Here is a 16559-nt window from a genome sequence, read left to right as displayed (position 1 = left end):
CGTAATTTATGCCCCTGAAAAACCTGAAAGTGCTCCTTGGATTTAGAGACTTTCTATGTGGTTAGTGTAGGGATCTGCTGCCCTCTTCTATTTGTGTTTGTAAATAGCTTATGCTTATTAACAACCTGTCTACTGCTTACAGTAAATATACTGAATGCTAGCGGCAGCTACAGGCATGATCACTTACCCTCATTGTGATTGGACACAGCACAAGTTTGGACCAGCCAAAATCATTGGCTGAAATCTGCTGCTAGTCACACACATAAAAACAATGAACTCCGTGTACAAAGAACAGCAATCTGGCCAGGGCAGGCCTTACCATGGGTCCCGCTGGGTCCACTGGACCCAGGCAGCATTTTGAGAGGGGTGGAAAATTGACACCCAAGAATTTTTTTCCAGCAGTTTTGTGTGTCATCCAGGGGCAGCTGCTCCCCTGCCCTGTAAAAAGGTTGCCCTGCTGCCCTCAACACGTATACTCATAGGTGCCGGGTGCGAGGGTGCTCGCACATAGTCTAACACCGGCTGGTAAACACCCAAGCACACATGAAGAGCTCAGGTGTGTGTGTGTGTGTGTGTGCTACCAGGGGCGGGGTACACACAGGAGAGCAATGAAAAGATCCCTTCCCCGCCGGCTCCACCAGCAGCCGATGATCAGGTGCAGCTTACAAGGCTTGCATTTCTATTGGGTGAAACTGGAGGGGTGTGGCAAACCTCACGCCTGGTCTGCCTTCTTCTGCTCTGGTGCATGCATGAGTCTAGGCACTAAAGACTGTGGGAGCACTGGGAGAGAGCAACAGAGAGGTATTATGAGTTAAGGGTGTCCATCATTTTTTCTAGTAGAGGCTGCTTATCTGCTGGATGGCCAAATGTTGCATAACCTGTCATGCTCAAAAATCACTATACAGCCCTAGATTGTCATTATACTACCCTAGTCTGCCCCTATACTACCCGAGCCTTTCTATATACTGCCCTACCTGATCCAATACTGCCCTAGCCTGTCCATATACTACCCTAGTCTGTCTTTATACTACCCTATCCTGCCCCTATACTACCCAGCCTGCCCCTATATTGCCCTAGCCTGCCTCTATATTGCCCTAGCCCACCCTATACTGCCCCTATACAACCCTATCCCAGTGACATATCATATATGGGTGCAACAGGTGCACATGGCCCCTGAGGGTGGGGGGGCCTACTGTGCTGACACACACTGCACCCATGGATCCCTATAGCGCTAAGGTGGGGGAGCGGTAACATCGTGGTATGTTATATAATTTTACATATAGACAAAATGCTGTTGCATGGAAATCTGACTTCCTGATGAATTTATTTTAGTTTGTTTTAATTAGGATATAAAATAATGGATGTGGGGGCCTTTTGGTGGGCGTGAGTTTTTTTGGGGGAGGCCGAGGCAGCATTGCATTCTATGACTCAGGCAGCACAGTGTCTTGGGCCAGCCCTGGATCTGAACGTTTCTTCTCCCTGAAAAGCAGCACACATTATACATTGTTAGGCATACAGTTAACCTCTTGATTACCCCTAGATGTTAACCCCTTCATTACCCCTAGATGTTAACCCCTTTCCAGCCAGTGTCATTAGTACAGTTTTGTGTAAAGTATTGTCACTGATCACTGTATTAATGTCACTAGCGATGTCAGTGTCAGTTAGAGAGCCTCCCAGATAGTGTCTGGTAGCACCAGATTGGCCGCCGCACTATCACAGTCCCACTAGAAGTTGCTGATCACCGCCACTAGCAATATAGCATTATAGCTGCAAATATACACTTACAGTGCCTTGAAAAAGTGTGGCGTGCATTTGTATTCAGCCTCCTTTATTCCGATACCCCTAACTAAAATCTAGTGGAACCAATTATCTTCAGAAGTCACCTAATTAGTCCACCTGAATGTAATTTAACCTCAGTAAAAAATACAGCTGTTTTGTGAAGCCCATAGAGGTTTTTTAGAGAAACTTTTGGGGTTTTTTTGTTTTTTGTTTTTTAATCAGAAAACATTTTTATTGTAGAAAACAATGAATACATGTAAAAAAAGTAGAAACAAACAACAATATATTGTTGCAATACATGCGATAAACAGGTGACTGAGAAGAGAGAAAACTTACCGTTAGTTCACCGGTAACGACTTTTCTTAAGAGCCTTCCAGGACGGCCCAAACATGAGAGATGATAGGCTCCTCCTACCGGAAACACAATCAATTAAACACAGTTAAAAGGCCCCACCCTTCCCTCCATCCCCAGTTGTAAAAAAGTATCTTCCACAACCAGAATCTTTGAGGGAAGCGTTTAATATTCAGTCCATAGGTACTTACCCCTTTTTAACTTGTTTGCACCCTTTAAGTAGGGCGGGTAGGCCGGCCGTCCTGGAAGGCTCTTAAGAAAAGTCGTTACCGGTGAACTAACGGTAAGTTTTCTCCAATCGCCTTCCAGGACGGCCCAAACATGAGAGGATACTAGATTACCCCTGGCCTACCTTAGGGTGGGACAACTGCCTGCAAGACCTTGCGTCCGAAGGTTAGGTCCTGTTGAGACAGAACTTCTATCCTGTAGTGTTTCAGGAAAGTGTCGTGGCTGGACCAAGTGGCTGCTTTGCGGATCAACTCCCAGGATGCTCCTGCCTTCTCGGCCCAGGATGTTGCTAGGGCTCTTGTAAAATGTGCATTAATTTTTACAGGAGCTGGGACACCCGATGCCTCATAAGCGCTGGTAATTGCTTGTCTGATCCATCTAGATATTGAAGACTTAGAGGCCTGCAACCCTTTCCTAGGTCCAGAGTGGAGGACCAAAATGTGGTTTGATCTTCTAAAACTCCTTGTCCTGTCTAAGTAACTAAGAAGAGCTCTTCTAACATCAATACAGTGGAACCTTTCTTCCTTGCTGTTTTTAGGATTGTCACAAAAAGAAGGCAAGATAATTTCCTGTGTTCTGTGGAAAGGAGATGCCACCTTCGGTAAATAGAGCGGATCTGGCTTTAGAACTATCCTGTCCGGACATACAGTCATAAATGGCTCTTTGATAGAGAGGGCCTGGAGATCCCCTACTCTTCTTGCTGAGGTGATGGCCAGTAAAAAGGTCAACTTAAGAGACAACCTTTGGAGGGGAATTTCCCCCAAAGGTTCGAAGGGGGGTCTAGATAACGCCTCTAGGACCCTTGTCAGGTCCCAAGGTGGGAACCTGTCTTTTAACAAAGGAGTAACTCTTTGTCTGGCTAACAAAAATCTCTTTATTAGTGGCTCTCTCGCCAGACGGGTGTCAAGGAACACTGAGAGGGCCGCAATTTGTACCCTAAGAGTGTTAATGGCCACACCCTTATCCACCCCATCCTGTAGGAACTCTAGAATTACAGGGGTAGAGGGGGAAACAAAACCTTTTTGTTTACCCCAGGTACAAAACATCTTCCATACCTTAGTGTAGATTTTCTTGGTAATAGGCTTCCTGCTCAACAGGAGAGTATCTACAACTCTCTGTGAGCAACCTTTTGAAATTAAAAGCTGGCTTTCAGTAGCCAGGCTGTTAACTGAAAAAATTCCGGGTTTTGGCAGAAGACCGGACCCTGAGCTAACAGCTTTTGAGAAATCGGCAGGTGCCATGGGGGAACTATTGCCATTGTCTTTAGAGTGGCAAACCAAGGCCTCCTTGGCCACCAAGGGGCAATTAGAATCACCTGAAGGTCCTCTGAGTGGTTCAGTTTCTGAAGAACCCTCGGGATCAACATCAGGGGGGGGAAAGCGTAAGCCAGACTGAAGTGCCAAGGTTGGGCCAGTGCATCCAGGCCCATCGTTCCTCTGGTCCTGGTAAGGGAAAAAAACATTCCCACTTTCTTGTTCTGCTCTGTGGCAAACAAATCTACTTCTGGTGTTCCGAACCTCTGGGTTATCATTTGGAAAATTTTTGCATCTAACTCCCATTCTCCCTCCTGAATAAGATGACGACTGAGGAAGTCTGCTTGTAGGTTGTTTACCCCTTTGATGTGGACCGCTACTAGGGAGATCACTCTTTCCTCGGCCCAAGTAAGGATTGAGGTAGCTAGATCTAAGAGGGGTCTGGATCTGGTCCCTCCTTGTCTGTTCAGGTATACTACAGTAGTAGTATTGTCTGAGAGTATTTGAACCTCCTTGTTGAGGATGTTCTCTCTGAAGGCTTTCAAGGCCTCTCCCACAGCTTTCAGTTCCCTGAAATTTGAGGAGGCTTGTATTGTTGTCAAATCCCAGACTCCCTGTGCTTGGGCTCCTTCCATGTGAGCCCCCCAGCCCTGGGTACTGGCGTCCGTGGTAATTTCTACAGGGTTCCATTGACCCCAGGGCCTGCCTTTGTCCAAATTGTTCTGCATTTTCCACCATTTCAGGGATTCTCTGACCTGAGGGGTAAGGATGACCTGTTCGTCCAAGGACTCTGTTTTTCTGTCCCAAGATGACAGATGGAAAAACAGAAGTTCCCTTGCGTGTAGCTGTGCCCAAACCAAGGCTGGTATACTGGCTGTCATGAACCCCAGAACTCTCAGAACATCTCTTCTGGAGCAGGATGGGGAGTCCTCTAACGCGTGGATCGCGGAGACTATTTTTTCCCTCTTTTCTAGGGTTAGAAATAGTTTCTGGGCCTTTGAGTCCACCAGGAACCCAAGAAAGTTCCTTAGTTGGGATGGTATTAAGGCTGACTTCTCCCGATTGATGAGCCATCCTAAGTTCTCCAATACCTCTATTACCCGACGGGTATCTAGATCTACCTGGATCTCGGATTTCCCGAAAATCAGTAGGTTGTCCAAATATGGAATCAGAGCAATCCCTAACATGTGTAGGTGTGCTACTGCCTCTGCAAGGACTTTCGTAAATATCCTTGGACTGGCAGCTAGACCAAAGGGCAGTGCTCTGAACTGCCAATGAGTCGTTATCCCCTCGTTCTCTATGGCAAACCTTAAGAATTTCTGATGTTCTGGGTGGATGGGAACGTGAAGATAAGCATCTCTGAGGTCTAAAGTGGTCATGAAGACATCCTTTAGTAAGTTCTTTCGTACAGAATAGATTGTTTCCATTGAAAATTTCTTGTACGTCAGAAACCTGTTGAGTTTCTTTAAATTTATGATTAGGCGGAATTTGCCTGATGGTTTTGGGACCATGAACACGTGGGAATAGAACCCCTGAAGATGTTGATCTTCTGGTACTGGAGTTATTACCAGTTGTTCTGCAAGTTCTTGGATTCCCTGGAGCAGAGCCTGTTTGACTTGAGCTTTCTTGGGGACCTGGGTTAAGGTAATTGTGGTGGGTGGAATTGTGGTGAATTGAAGGCGATAGCCTTCTTGGATTAACTTGTAAATATATGGGGAGACTGAAATTTCTCTCCATTGAGTGAGAAATTGGCTCAGTCTGCCTCCCACCTTGACGCTGGCGTCACTTGTTATCTCTTGAACCAGCGGTGGAGGGAAAGAGTAGATTATTTCTTTGTTTTCCCTTCCTGAATGCCCATCTCTTGTTAGGCTCCCTTTTTCGTCTATTTTGAGTTTGTTCCTGGGGGCCTCGAAAAAATTTTCTAGGAGTATCCTTCCTTTTTACTGGAAATTTTTTACCCTTTTCCGAGGACCTAGCTAGGACCTCATCCAAACCAGAACCGAATAATAATGATCCCTCAAAGGGCAAAGCGCAAAGCTTGGTCTTTGAGGTAAGGCCTCCCTCCCACTCCTTCAGCCAAATTGCTCTTCTGGCTGAGTTTAAGAGGGCACCTGTCTTGGCTGAAGCTACTACTGACTCTACGGCTGCATCCGCCAGGTAAGCTACTGCTTTCCCAATAAGGGATAGTGAGTCCTGCAAGTCCTTTTGAGTCTTTTCCTGGGGTAAATTTTTATTTAGCCTATCCAACCACCAGTAGGTATTTCTTGCTACACAGGAGGCTGCCAAGGCCGGGGCCATGGTAGAGGCATTGGATTCCCAGGCTTTCCTCAGGAGGGACTCTGCTTTCCTGTTCATTACATCCTTAAAGCGGAGTTCCACCCTGGATTTTTTTTTTTTTTTTTAATACCCCCGGGACAGTCAGGGCTAGTGCATTCCACAATGGCTAGCCTCTGATCTGTCCCGGGTTGCACTTACCTGTTAGGACAAATACTTACCTTGCAAACGTCTTGTCCAGCGCTGCCATCTCAGATGTGGGCAGCTTGAAGCCAGCGCGTCCTCTTCGGCGTCTTCTTCCGCCTTCTTTGGTCCCACGATGCTCTGCGCCGGCCCCGACGTCACTTCCGGGTCGCGCGCGTCATCCCTCCACAGCTTCTGGGCATGCCCAGAAGCTGTTTAGAAGGGGATGACGCGCGCGACCCGGAACTGACGTCGGGGCCGGTGCAGGCGCAATGATTCCTGGGAGCTATGACGTCCAGCTCCCAGGAATCATTGCAGAGCCAGGAAGTGACGACGGGCCGCGGCCGAGGAAGGAGGAAGAAGGAAGTAAGGTAAGTATATTTTCTTCGCTACGAGGTAAGTAAAAAAAAAAAAAATATGCGATTATCCATTTCTTTTTCAGGTGACCCGGAGCGAGAAGATGGAGGTAAGTATAAAAATAGGGTGGAACTCCACTTTAATACTGCCTGTATCAGTAAAGGAGAGGTCAGATTTCTTGGTCACTTGAGCCAAGGGCGCATCTAGTTTGGGACTTTTGATCAGCTGATCTATATCCTCCTCTTTGAAGGGGAATCTCCTTTTCCATGACACTGGCCTCTTAAATTTGGTTTCTGGGCGCTGCCATTGTTGAAGAACCAAGCCTTTGAGGGATTGGTGGATGGGAAAAACTCTAGAGGGAGTCTTCCCTAGACCCTTGTAGAGTCTGTCCTGGGCTGATGTCCCTTTTGGCACATCGGGTATTTCTTCAGAGGCATACACTGCTTGAAGGAGTCCCTGCATGCCATCCAGCCCAAACAGATTCCTGGATGGTTCTGTTTCCTCTATTTCTTCTGAGTCCCTATCTCCTTCTCCCTCTGAATTAGATAAAGAGACAGAGCGGTCCATGTCCTCTTCTTCCTGACTATTACCTTGCAATCCTGAGGGCAGACTTTGTGAAATAGATTGGCTAGCTTATCCTGGCCTAACCGAAAGACTCTCCTGTGAGGAGGTACCTTCCCCTGCAGGAGAGGTTGAGGTTCCTGAACTCCCTAGGGAGGATTTTACAGTCTGAATAGTTGACAGCATTTCCTCTTGGACTGTTTTCAGGAAATCTTTCATTAAAGCTGAAGACTCTCTTCCTGCTAGTTTGTAAATGCATTTATAGCAAAAAGGTTTTGTGTGGGAACTAGGGAGTTTGTCTGCACAATTACCGCACTTTTTAGAGGCAACGGATCCTAACCCTACAGGTGCAACAGTAGAGGTTTCCTGAACACCGCTCTGGGACTCTGGAAGACAGGATACAACATCAATTAGTATCACTCTTCCATATTTTGAAAAAAGAGTAAGAGACCCCTAGAAAGGACACTTTAAACAGTCCTACTATGGGCAGGGAGAGGGAACATCAAGCATTGTAGGAAAGCCAAAGACATCAGCAGACTTTTTCCTTTTTTGGATAAAGATTAGATGCATTGCAGCACTTACCCGGGTCCGACCTGGGTTTGGCTGTTGTTGCTTGGCCCAGCACTTCTTCCTTCCCCGGTGGGTGAGTAGAAGGCTTCATCTCCCTGGCAGCTGTCCGAGCTCCTGTGGCCTGGGAGTCTGCACTACCGCGTGGAAGCGGTTCCGGCGTCTCCTCCACCTTCCTCTTCCGCATTGTGCCGGACTGATGTCACCGGATGTTGACGGGTCCTTCCGCTCCGACCGCGAGGCTTGAGGCGCTCGCGTCTGACGTCACTTCCAGCGGGAAATTCGAATCCGATCCGTGGAGGAGAGCTGCTGGCGCCGGGAACAAGCGGTGAAAGAAACCTAGAGGGTCACCCGGGTGACCGACGGTTCCACCGATGGAAGAGGCGACCTATGAGAAACCCGGGAGGGGTGGCAGGTAGAGCTCTACTCTCAGTGGCTTTGCCGAACCTGGCTCACAGGGGGACCATAGGACTATCAAAAAGTCTGCAGGTCAGTAAAAAATAACAAATGTTTCGTAGGAAGAAACACAATCTAAACTGGGGATGGAGGGAAGGGTGGGGCCTTTTAACTGTGTTTAATTGATTGTGTTTCCGGTAGGAGGAGCCTATCATCTCTCATGTTTGGGCCGTCCTGGAAGGCGATTGGAGAAAAGTATATACATGTATATACATTTTCCCCAACTTGGGTAACAGCCAAGAAATGAATGATATGTATGCCGAAATGTACACATTAACTAGAAACCTATGCTATGCATCAATGAAAGGTGTGTTTTGCATCCCAGAACTCTGGGACATCCCAACATTTTTTTCCCAAAAATGAAAATTCAAAAAGGAAAAGAAAACCACACATGACCTCCCTTACTGCAGACATAAGTCCTTTGAATCAACCAAACCCATTCTCCCATCAGAACCCTGGATTGAACCTATCCCTGACGAATTCTGTCCCTCACCAAATAGTGTGGTGCCAGACACGAAACATCTAGCCATGGTGGCCACAGAGTAAAATTTTCGAGAAACATTTCTATGTAGATAAGTTAATTTCTCACGAATGAGCATATTATTCACTTGTTCTATCCACTGTTCCCTGGTGGGCCCCCGAGGAGCAATTGAATATCGAGCAATAGGTTTGCGAGCTGTATATAATAAACTTAGAACCGTGCACATTTTGGACAGATAGGCATATCTCAGTGCCTCCATTTATATAATTGGACTGGAGTCCAGTATACCCTATGTAGTAGATAGAGATGAGAAAGTTTGTGTGAGGCCGATACTATGACCAAATGGGGCAGAAGATAAACAGAGCTCCCACTACCTAAATAATTCTAGTTCTGGTAGGATGTATGATCCTCCTCTTACTTCATGTCACCTTCTCCGGATTTTAGGTAGCTCCAGCATATCAGATCCAGGACAAGCTTGGCTTACAGCTCTTCCTCCAGCTTGCCATACTCATGCACCATGTAGATGCCTAGCACAGCTTGAGAATATTGTCGACACATGGCAGCTCCTCAAACATGATGGAATGGGAGATCTCTCTGAGGAAGCCCCTCACAAACTTCCCAATGAAGAGGACAATGGAAACGCATAGTTCTATAATCCCATATACCGCCAGGAAGCCCAGGCTTGGCGGAATGAATTTTTCAAATATGACCATGGAAAGGATGTCGCAGTCTTTCTTGCAACCTTCCAGGTGGATCACCCACCACTCCAAGAAGCTGCTGTGGTCACTTCCATCTCCTATAAGCTTGCGATTCAGCAGAACGGTCACATTGAGGTAACTCCCTACCTCATCTGGCTTCAACTGCTTCACAGGGTTGGCTTCTGGGCCGTTGGGGGCACGAATATATTTTGGAAATAAGTGTGGGACACAGGCTGGGGTTGAACATTTCTCTTCCAGAAGATCAGCCAGCTGCATCCACACCTCACTTCCTGGCTCCAGGTCCTTCATGTGCCTCTCAAACGTGTTCCTCACAGTGCCCCCTTTGGACAAATCCCTCCTGGTAAAACCGAAGTGTAATATCTGAAGATCCATTCCTTAGCTCATCCCTCATCTGATCCTGGCTGGGAGGACTGATTCCCCATATAGATCGGGAGTTGCCCTCTATTTGTGCCATCACAATGTCCTCATAACTGTACAAAGTGATGAATTGCATCACTGTTGGATGTCTCTTGAATTCGTAAGTGAGGTTCTCATTTTGTTGCTGGGGGAAGTGCTGGATGGAATGCTGCTGGGCACAAATGGTGAACAGAGGCTCATATCCTCCCAACTTGAAGGTCACAGTCACATCAATAGGATGGTTGACCACTCCTACCACAGAGTGTACCAGGGACATAAAGAGCAAAGAGAACCAAATTGTGCAGATATGGAAGACGATAATCAGACCATCCATCCCGTATTTCACCATCTTCTTCTTCCTCTGACCGTTAAGCTGAGGCTTTTTCTTATTTGTCTTTTGGCTACACTTGATAATAATAATAAATGTCCTCCGCACATCCACTTGGAAAGTGAAAGGGTGGTGTCAGTACATACCCAGTCCATGATGGCTCTCAGCTCCACCAGGAAGGGGACTAGGCAGAAACCCTGGAAGAGGAAGAGGTTGACATGGTGGTATTTCTTGGTCAGGAAGTTGCTTAAAATGCAGGTTGGGTATCCACAGCGGATCTGATAGGCCAAAAAAGCAAAGTAGATACACTTAACAAAATACCAAAGCTGAGCCACCGTGTTCTGGCAGAACATCCTTTCAGTTATCGCTGAAAGGATGAAGAACATCCAGACATGAATTCCAATCACCAGGATCACCTGGAAAATCAGCTTCCCGAGGACGTTTTTTTCAGAGGTACAGAGCGCCGTCTATCACCATGCTGGAGAACTAGATGAGGAGCATAACCAGGAAGGCTTCAGAGACCTGATCATCAGACAGCGATGATGTGATGTCTGCAGCCGCTGACATCAGAGTGTTGCCCAGAAGCCAACGATAATGATGACAAAGTCCACCACATCAGCCAGGAACATCAGAGCATAAGCATCTGTCACTGCTGCGGAGTGTGTAGGATGTCATGGAAGAAGGATTTCACAGGCTTGTACATCCCCTTCGCCAATGCAAATGAACACGGTTTTCCTTTTCAGCCCAATCATCTTCATTCTGACAGCGGCTGGCTTCCTCTTCTTCTTCTCTGGATTTCAAAGTTTCTCCTTTTCTGCATCTTTATCAGTCTCACTGGCCTGCGAATCTCCCCTCTTGCGTCGGTCAATCAGAGAACTGCGGCTCCCTTTGGTGTCTGTATTGGTGGAGAGGTCTGTTTCCAGCTGGCCCTGCTTTCTCTCCTTCTGTGGTTTCTGTTCAGTATTCATATCTTCCCGATCCCACAATCCATAACTCATAAGCACAGTGGAAGAAGAGGGCCAGGAGCTGGATCAGATTATATTTGACATAAGAGTCGCTTTTCTCCACCCCAAGGATGCGTGGTGGGAAAAAGGGCTTCCCTTTAGAAATGTACAAAAAGAGTGTCGCTATTCTATGGGTAGAAGCTGAACTGACAGACATACTTTATCACCACCATTATCTCAGTGAACACAATGGCCATCATCCAGAATTTCTTGCTTGGGCGGTGGATAGACAGCATTGCCCAGAGAAAGACCAGGATGGGAAGGAAGAGAGAGATGAGGGAGGCGCTCCCTATGTTGTTCAGGATGATTATAAAGTAACAGAGGAGCCCTGAATGGGCCGCCACCAAGTGGTAGCGTGCAAACAGCAGCTCAGCGGGCATCTCTGTGACCTAAAGAAATTACTCGATTTTAGGAGTTCTAGGAAGGTCAGCGGCCTGTATATTAATAATTCGCTGGCAGTATGGGAGCATTTTGTTGGCTAAACCTTCAGGGAGTCTTGTCCCAGGGTGACATCCTCCCAGGCCGTAGGGTGGAAATCTGCTCCATGCTGTTACTGCTGGTGTTGTAGCCGGTACTGAATGGAGTGATTATATCTATACCATCCACCATACTGCTGATCCCTTTCTCCTCATCACAGCCGCTTGAACTAATACTGTTCTGGGAATCCACGCCTTTGCCAGGAGTCAGCGCAGTAGGTAATGTGGAGGGGCCCGCTATCTTTCTAGGCCAGTCTCATAGATGGTGGTCAGGTCCTTTCGAGTTACATCTTCCCCCTTAGATGATTTTGGATCTCTTCACCCAAAGAACAGTTTTCATGTCCACATACTGTTTGGTTAATGTGCCCAGCCAGTCTACCATCCCATCAAACATGGCAAGCAAGAGGACCCAGAGAAACTTCACTATATCAAGTATACGCTGCACCACATTACTGGCCCCTGCTCAGTCATCATCCACCGTCTCCGGCTCCTCCGGTTGTTTTGCTGGAGGTTCCTCAGTCAGGCACCAGCTCTAAAGCTCCTTCTGGTTGGGCTTCTTTCTTTGCTCAATCCAGAGTCTTTGCTGCTGCCATCCTTCGTTTCTGGTCCCTCCTCCTTTCCTTCAGCGCAGACTTGACACTAGTCACCCAGGCCTAATATTCCCACTGGAAGAAGAAGAAACAGATACCATCCCATATGATACCAGCTCTTGCCACAGGGAGGGGGCAGTCATGGCCTTTATCCACTTCATGAGGTTTGTAGTAACCTTTGACAGTGCAGACCAGGCTAAAAAGCTGGATCACCCAGTAGAAGTTGTTCTGCATTTTCTGCACAAACACACATGACAAAAAAGGTTCTTGGAGAGGATAACAGTGATGTTATAGATGATCAAACAGTCCCAAAGGACAAGCCACGCCTTCAAAGGCTTCTTCAGAAGAGCTGTGCCAAAAAGGAGATAAAAGCAGGACATCAGGTATCCCAGGCCAAGGACACAAATCCTGGTGGCCCCCATGACGAAGACGATGGCCAGAACAAACCAGAAGAGATAGCGGAGGACCACCATCTTTAGCATGTCCGGGTATGACTGGCAGTTGATGAAGTGAGGCACCAGATTAGGTCGGTTACCAGGAAACTTGATTTGCTCCCTATTCTCTCCAGCCACTGTGTAGCATTCTTCTTTCTTCTCATTTACAAACACCTTCCATTGTTGTGACGCACACACAAGCAGGAAGAAGTCATAGATGAGGACGTTGGCTTTGGGAGGAGTGAAGAAGTCTGGCAGATACATCCATTTTATGAGAGCCGAATTGACAAAAACCATCTTGTCCCACCTCCAGGGTTATTCTATACAGATCACCGGTGGCATGCTCAGGCACAGCAGGTACTGCAAGAGGAGGAAGAACACCAGAAATACATAGTACTTGGGATACAATGTAGCAATCTTCTTCCTCTGTCGTTGAGTCAGAATCACAATCAGCCAACAACCATGAAAGATCACCATGAAGTTCATTTGCTGGCCAATCAACTTTACAGTCAGCAGGAAGCAAATCTCCAGACCACACTTGAAGAAGAAATAGTTGATAAAATACTTGATGCAGTTCAGGAGCCCCTGATCAAGATGTTGCATCATGAAGGCCAATGAAAACACCAGACAGGTCAGGGATAAACTTGTGGAGAAGTTTAAAGCAGGGTTAGGTTATAAAAAAATATCCAACTCTTTCAACATCTCACAGAGCACTGTTCAATCCATCATCCGAAAATAGAAAGAGTATGGTTCAACTGCAATCTTATCAAGACATGGCCGTCCACCTAAACTGACAGGCCGGGCAAGGAGAACATCAATCAGAGAAGCAGCCAAGAGGCCCATGGTAACTCTGGAGGAGCTGAAGAGATCCACAGCTCAGATGGGAGAATCTGTCCACAGGACAACTACAAGTAGTCCACTCCACAAATCTGGCCTTTATGGAAGAGTAACAAGAAGGAAGCCATTGTTGAAAGAAAGCCATAGGAAGTCTCGTTTGCAGTTTGCGAGAAGCCATGTGAGGGACACAGAAAACACGTGGCAGAAGGTGCTCTGGTCAGATGAGACCAAAATTGAACTTTTTGGCCTAAAAGCAAAATGCGACGTGTGGCAGAAAATGAACACTGCACATCACCTTGAACACACCATCCCCATCATAAAACATTGTGGTGGCAGCATCATGTTGTGGAGATGCTTTTCTTCAGCAGGGACAGGGAAGCTAGTCAGAGTTGATGGGAAGATGGATGGAGCCAAATACCGGGCAATCTTAGTAGGAAACCTGTTAGAGACTGGTGCAGAGGTTCACCTTCCAGCAGGACAATAACCCTAAACATACAGCCAGAGCTACAATGGAATGGTTTAGATCAAAGCATATTCATGGGTAATATGACCCAGTCAAAATCCAATTAAGAATCTGTGGCAAGACTTGAAAATTGCTGTTCACAGACGCTTTCCATCCAACATGACAGAGCTTGAGCTATTTTGCAAAGAATGGGCAAACATTTCACTCTCTAGATGTGGAAAGCTGGTAGAGACATACTCAAAAAAAATTGCAGCTATTATTGCAGCAAAAGGTGGTTATACAAAGTATTGACTCAGGGGGGCTGAATACAAATACACGCCACACTTTTCACATATTTATTTGTAAAAAATTTTGAAAACCATTTATTATTTTCCTTCCACTTCGCAATTATGTGCCACTTTGTGTTGGTCTATCACATAAAATCCCAATAAAACACGTTTATATTTTTAATTGTAACATGACAACATGTGGAAAATTTTAAGGGGTGTGAATACTTTTTCAAGACATTGTATTAGGATTTTTTTTCCCCAAGGACATGTAGCAGAATACATTTTGGCCTAAGTTTATGAAGAAATTTTATTATTTTGTTATCAGATATGTTTTATAACAGAAAATACATTTTTTGTTCAAGTTTTTAAGTCTTTTTTAATTTATACAATACAAAATAAAAACCCAGTGGTGATCAAAAACTACAAAAAGAAAACTCTATTTGTGTAAAAGGAATTTTATAAATTTCATTTGCATACAGTGTTGCATGACCGAGCAATTGCCAGTTAAAATAGCACAGTGCTGAATAGCAAAACAATGCCCTAGTCATGAAGAGGTAAAACCTTCCAGTTGTCAAGTGATTCATTACCAAAGAGTTAGTTGGTTACAGACTGGTACTGCCTGTCCCTGCTAACTGAGTCAGAAACCCTGATTGGAGGACTGTGAAGTTAAAGGGGAGTGGTGGGAAGTAGACACAGAACCAAGGCACCTGACTTTGTACACAGAAGTCCTGCATATTTTCACCCAAACCAGAAGCAGAGACTATTCGGCAAGTATTCCTATGTTCTAATAGTTTAACTACAGCTGCCCATAGCTTCTTGAGTGTGTATCTAAACCCTTGTAACAGACATACAGTATTTCTGCCCCATTGTTATTATTTCACACGCATAATGCCATAGCACAAGTCTGTGCTACTCAGGGGTGGACTGGGTTGGGGAGCTGCAGGATGCTCTGATGCCCAGAAAAAGGTCACAATCAGGGCTGACACATTATTCAGACTGTGGATCACTGTGCCTAAGCTGTCCCGCCATGGCTGATTCCCGAGATCAGGGGCGCAGTGGCAGCTATAGGGTCTCTGCTCCTGCCTCATAATGAATGCACTGCTGGCCCAAGGATCTCCCTCCCTTATCTCCCCAGCACTCTCAGCACGTCCGATCAGTGCGATTCATTGCTGGCTGCAAACAGGATGTGGAGGCGGAGCTCCATGTTGCCAAAGGCTTTGACTGACCGCAAAAGGGACTTGGAGGCGGAGCCTCCATTTTGCCATTGTTTTGACTATCTGCAGAAGTGACACGGAGGTGGAAACTCCATGTTACCGGCTGCTCTGTTGAGCACTGTGGGGGGAATAGGAGTGCTGCTGGGAGACTACACTGCATAGTATGTTGTTGAGTTTTTATGGTATGTCATGGACTCTACAAAGGAGTGGGTGGGGGAAATTGAAAGCAGGATTCATTTTTGTGAGGAGAGTATGTACAGATGGGTGTTCTGTGCATGCCACTGTCCAGTGGCCTCTGCAGTGAATTTCAGCTCATTCACACTAATGGTTGGGGGGGGGGGCAGTAAAACTATGCATTTGAGTTGCACTTTTACAGCCCCCCCCCCTTCCCTCAACTACAACCTCAGAGGCAGCAGCAAGGATGTACACTTGTTTCTGCCACAATGCTTTCACGGCCATGGTAGGAATTATAGCCCCTGATGCTTTCAGTGGGCTTAGCGCCTGCCGAATATGAGCTATTCAAGTGAATGCTGCCTCGCAACCATAGGGGTCAAGGAGATAAAGCAGGCAGTGTGTAGGCGATGTAATGCTTCCTCACTGCCTGTTAAATGTTCTCTAAAGAGAGATCCAAATGCAGATTGCTCCATAAATCCCAGCACTAGTGTGAATGAGCCCTTTAAAACAGATGGCAGTCGTTACCACCCTCTGAGGGCTCTTTTACACTAGCAGTGCTCTCTGAAGAGTGATCTGTTTTTGAAACTCTCTTCAAAATGCATTTGAGAGGCTGTGAAGAGGCACTGTATCGCCTCCTCACTGCCTGCTTTACTCCACACTAGCATGGTTGCAGAGTGGCCCTATTCACCATAAAGCAAGGCAAACCATTGTGACTGCAAAATGCACAGTGGATATAAAAAGTCTACACACCCCTGGTAAAATGTCAGATTTTTGTGATGTAAAAAATGAGATAAAGATAAATCATTTCTGAACCTATAAACTGTACAACTCAATTGAACAACAAACTGAATTTTTTTAGGTGGAGGGAAGTACAAATAAAAAAATAATAATAATATGGTTGCATAAGTGTGCACACCCTTAAACTAATACTTTGTTGAAGTACCTTTTGATTTCATTACAGCACTCAGTATTTTTGAGTATGAGCCTATCAGCATGAAACATCTTGACTTAACAATATTTGCCCACTCTTCTTTACAAAAACACTCCAAATCTGTCAGATTGCGTGGGCATCTCCTGTGCTCAGCCCTCTTCAGATCACCGCACAGATTTGCAATCAGATTCAGGTCTGGGCTCTGGCTGGGCCATTCCAAAACTTTAATCCTCT

General features: G+C 46.2%; 1 protein-coding gene and 1 pseudogene across 2 annotated transcripts; both read right to left on the bottom strand.

Annotated features, from left to right (window-relative positions):
- Positions 1-5393: 5393 nt before the first annotated feature.
- On the bottom strand, positions 5394-7740 carry LOC309562161 (uncharacterized protein; the record flags this gene model as incomplete). The annotated part of the gene is made up of 3 exons (XM_082266285.1): positions 5394-5972; positions 6564-7024; positions 7569-7740. The coding sequence occupies 3 exons, from the start codon at positions 7738-7740 to the stop codon at positions 5394-5396; spliced, it is 1212 nt and encodes a 403-aa protein (XP_082122411.1).
- Positions 7741-9017: 1277 nt separating this feature from the next.
- Positions 9018-13040, bottom strand: LOC309562160 (piezo-type mechanosensitive ion channel component 1-like; annotated as a pseudogene). Its single transcript has 2 exons — positions 12080-13040; positions 9018-12046 (listed from the first exon to the last, which is right to left on the bottom strand). The product of its transcript is annotated as a piezo-type mechanosensitive ion channel component 1-like (transcript).
- Between the last annotated feature and the right edge of the window lie 3519 nt (positions 13041-16559).

This window comes from Pelophylax lessonae (genome assembly GCF_965119305.1).
Source record: "Pelophylax lessonae genome assembly, chromosome: 8".
Lineage (NCBI taxonomy): Eukaryota > Metazoa > Chordata > Amphibia > Anura > Ranidae > Pelophylax > Pelophylax lessonae.
Note: the sequence above shows the minus strand (reverse complement) of the source record. Positions and strands in the feature narration are given on the sequence as shown.